This window comes from Glossina fuscipes, unplaced genomic scaffold (genome assembly GCF_014805625.2).
Source record: "Glossina fuscipes isolate IAEA_lab_2018 unplaced genomic scaffold, Yale_Gfus_2 27, whole genome shotgun sequence".
In the NCBI taxonomy this organism is placed as follows: Eukaryota; Metazoa; Arthropoda; class Insecta; order Diptera; family Glossinidae; genus Glossina; species Glossina fuscipes.
Window position 1 is genome coordinate 1,419,088 of NW_023998422.1, and position 4,563 is coordinate 1,423,650.

The following is a 4,563-nucleotide window of genomic DNA, read 5'->3' on the forward strand; positions in this document are numbered from 1 at the left end:
AGGATTTATAGGATCTAAGTTGAAGTTTATCATCAGCAAAGGCATGGTTAGGACGCTGCTTTGGAATAGATTCTATAAAGCTAGCTTAGGAAGGCTAATATTTCAAAAGTTAGACAAACAATCTCCAGCGCATATTGCAAATGATCGACCTACGAGGCAAGTTTCCAAAATCGCAAAAAGATCTGATTTTTTTGCAAAAGTCCTTCGTGCCTTAATTTATTGAATGCAACATTTCTTTGACTTGAGGCAGACAATGATGTTTTCAATGTACTTGCTTTAATTAAAAGACTTTTACAAAAACTTTCCATTATTTTTTATTACATTACAGCAATTCACTCAAACTGAAGACACCTTAAACAGGATGTGAAAACTAAATATATTCTATTATTCCTAAAAGTTAAGAAAAAAAAGAAGAAGAATATATTTAAGCTGTAACTGTGCCCTCTCTTAATTTATTATCTTTTTCGAACTTTAACCATTTTGTAGAATAAAGTTGTTAAACGTATTTGTCTAAAAAATTAAATTCGAAAGTTTTAATAAAATTCCTGGTATTTTATGGCAGCAAATGCTTGAAAGATTTTTTATTATCTTTTTGTTAATGTTCAGTGCATTGAAAACTTATTGTAACATTCACAAGTGTTCCGAGTAAAGATATATATAACGAATTGATTATCGGGTTCTTTCACGAACTCTATGCGGAAAAATTTGAATGCAAAATATATTTATTTTTTCTATAAAATATATAGACTTAGAATAAAAATCGCACCCTGCCCAGAAGTAGCTTTGTAATTAAATTTTTTTTTTTTTTTTTAATTTATATAAAAATTTCATTAAAGATGATATCGAATGACTTACCAATTTGTGGAACATCGTATTGTCTTTGACCACGCGCTGTGCGCAACATAAGCTGGCTAGCTAAACTATGAGTACCAGGCGGTTGGGGGGGCATAATTGCAGATCCCGCTGTTAAACCAGATCTCTTGTAATTAGGATGCGGTAAAATTTGTTCCTGGTGTGATCGCTGTTGTTGTTGCTGTTGCTGTTGCTGCTGCTGTATTAATTTGTTCTTATCCGCATTATTCGGGGAGGATGGCAACGGAGGAATAGATGTAGCCGCAGAGTCTTGAGATGCCTCCTTTACATTACTTTCAATGTAGCTCTTATCGTCGTCTTTCAGTGCTGAGGATTGTGCGTTATCGACTTTCTTTACATCATTGTCACTGGTAAATTTCATATTTAATTTGCTGGTGGTGGCGCTAAGGTCCGAGTTAGTCGAAGTCAATTTATTTATGGGCTGATTGTTACGAAATTGACGAAAACGTGTATGTAAACGATTATGGGCAAGTTGTGGCTCTTTCATGCGTCCGTGGGCCCCACCAAATATATAACGGGGTAATTGTTGGGCACGTTTCAGCTGCCATTTGTGCTGCAAACGCATATTATCGTGATATTTTGGATTTAAATGAGAGGGATTGTGTTGAGTCTCTTCTTGCTGCTGTTGTTCTTTTTCGAAGAATTCTTGTAGTACTTCTGGAGTCTGCTCACGGTTTTGATACGCATTCGGGGAACTATACGAGACAGAGGATGAATAATGAGTCACTGGTTTCTGTCTGAAGCCGGGAAATTGTGCGAAATGGTGGGGTTGCGCCTGCTGCTGGTGATGATGATGTAGTTTATCTTTATTATCTTCAGCCAAAAGTTCATCTAAATAAGCGTAATCGTATGAATCGGGTAAGACGTCGTCCACGTCGGGTACCGATTTCAATTCCATAAACTCATCTAAATTAAGATCATGTGGATTTTCGAATTCCCTTTCTTCCGGTTGCAGTACGCGGCCGTATTCATATTTTAAAGGATTTCGACCGAAAGTACCGCCACCACCGTCACCTTCAACATACTCTTCGAGGATATCGTCAGGATTATCGTTATATTGATGTTGTGGCGGATAGTGCACAACATTTCCAAACATTAGACTCCGAGATGATGGCATTAAGAAAGATGAGTAATCGCTGTCTTGCGCATCCTCCGCGGGATGCATTTTAACGCGTCCAGTGATAATAGAACGGCCTTGATGACCGGTATTTTCTGCGGTCTGTTTCGCCAAACCCATTAACATAAGCCGTTCACGTTCCAATTGAGCTAAATCGGCTAATTCTTCATTTAAGCGTTTGGTGTTACCATAAGGCGAAGAAGCGGCTATCGGTAACGATTCCGCTGCTGAATTGGAATTGGAAATGGGTTTTTTATTAGAGTTTGTTAAGGAGGAAGAAGGCGAGACGTGACTTTGCGATAAAATCAATGAACCGACGCCACCGCCACCGCCACCGCCACCCATATTACCACCTCCACCCAAGCCCTTGCTATTACTCGTGCCCGTTAAATGCATGGCGTATAGACCGCCATTCACTAGCAAGACGCAGATTAAAGTCTGTAGTAGTGAAAAGAACATTTTTGTTTTATTAACGCGTTGAAAATTATCCAGTAAATGTGGTATGTTTGCAGTTTTTACAAACTTTCAGTGAAACTGATCAAAATAGCAGAATTTCCCGCAAGTGCGTTGAATCTCTCTTTCTATATATATATATATATATATATATATATTTTTTTTTTTTTTTTTTTTTTGATTTTTTTATTTATTATTATTACTTGAAGTTTATCTAAGAACGGGCCAACTTGTTAAAAAGCATTATCAGACAATGGTTTACGATCCAATCTACGGAATGAATATGTCAGCAATTTTTTATCAAATTTTTTTTTTCTCTACTGACGCGAAGCTCGTTCCCGGTTTGCAGGATAATTTGAAAAGATGCCAAAAATGCTTGTAATGCAATCTTTTTATTTTTTTTTATTTTGTATTTTATTTTGTTATTTAATGCACTCTGGCTTGTTGCTTCCGTTCTATGTTACCTTACAATTTTTCTTTTACTTTTCCAGTTTGCTTATGAGTTTTTGTTGTTGTTGTTGTTTCATGCGTCCAACATAAGCTGAGGAATTACAACTTGACCGTTTCTGTTTTGTGGGGAGGGGGGGTAAATGTAAGCTAGAAGCTTAAGTTTACATAGTCTCTTCTCTGGCTCACACTCTATTTTATTTATTTATTTTTTATGTTTTTTTTTTTTATTTATTTATTTTTATTTTTTTATTTTTATTTTTTTTTGTTCTTTTCGTTTAGAGAGCACGGGGAGGATGAAGGAAGGGTCTTGATTACAAACCCTTACAGCTTTGTTTTGTATTCTTTTTTTTTATTTACTTTTTGCTTTTTAATGGTTATTTTCTTTCCTGGTTTATGTCTGGTCTTTGGCTGACGTATGGGCTGCTTGGCTGGTTGGCTGGCTGGCTGGCTGGCTGGCTGGCTGGCTGGCTGGGCTGTTTTTCTTTTTTCTCTATTTCTCTCTGTCTGTCTTATCTTTTGCACGATACGTGTTTTGTATAAAGTTGGACGACAAAATCGATAATCAATGTTTTAAATTAAGGTTTAAGCACAATGGTTAATATATAGTCGTTTGTGTTTTTATGGTATTCGTATTATGTTTTTCTTCAATATTCCTTCCTTTCTGCTGCTTGCCTTCCAGCTTAAAACTCAAGCACTCTTGAAGGTTTTGAACTCTTTTGTTACTTTTCACTTTGTTATTATTGTTATAATTCAGTTTTCTCGATATATTTTTTCTTCTCTGGTTCTTCTTGGTTTTTTTTTTTTGTTTTTTTTTTTGTTTTTGTGTTTTCTTCTTTTTTTTTTTTCTAAGTAAAGTTCAAATCACTTGAGTGAAAAAATTTCAACTTTAAAAATTTTCTCAAATGTTTTAAAAGCACTTTGTGAGTTTTAAATAATTTTTATGTTTATATTCAAAAATCATTTAAATTTTGGTTTTAACTATGTTTTTTTAGTTGATGCGTTTATAAGTCACAATAGATATTAATCATGTATGGATCAAGCGATATAATTAAGTCGTCTTGTCTGCGAAAATCAAAAATTAGTTGTTTTTTTTAGATATAAATTGTAACAAGTTGGGTTTAGTGACTATATAAAAGTTGAGTGAGAAAATACAGCTTAGTTATATTTTTGTTTATTATTTACTTTATATTTTTTTTCATTGAAAGGAACTTTTTTTAATTAAATAAAAATTTCAAGGAATTTCCAGCTAATATTTCAAAGAAATCTTCTTTTTTTTTTGTTTTGTTTTTTAAAAATAATTTCGGAATTCGTTTTTTTTTTCTTATTTTTTAACACACTTTCTTTCATTCACCAAAAATATCCTTGCTTGCTCATTGCTTGCAAATAAAATATCATTCTTGCTTAAGATTTTCTTTATATATATATATATACATACATATATATACATATATATATATATATATATGTTGAAATATTTTTTTCAATAAATTTCCCGGCAAAAATTATTTCTTTATTGATTAGCAATTACACTTTTTAACATAAATTTATATGGAAAACATTTCTTTTTTTTCGTTTTTTTTTTTATATTTTTTTTTTTAGCTGAATAATAATATTTTTTCTTTTTAAGAATTTTTTTTTTTGATAGTGCATTAAAAATTTCCTTCCTAACG

The 4,563-nt window shown here is 33.0% G+C and overlaps 1 protein-coding gene across 1 annotated transcript; it reads right to left on the reverse strand.

The window, feature by feature from the left end:
• Positions 1-812: 812 nt before the first annotated feature.
• LOC119635879 (putative mediator of RNA polymerase II transcription subunit 26) lies at positions 813-2,573 on the reverse strand. Its single transcript, XM_038030897.1, has one exon. The coding sequence runs from the start codon at positions 2,447-2,449 to the stop codon at positions 815-817; it is 1,635 nt and encodes a 544-aa protein (XP_037886825.1). The 5' UTR covers positions 2,450-2,573; the 3' UTR covers positions 813-814.
• Between the last annotated feature and the right edge of the window lie 1,990 nt (positions 2,574-4,563).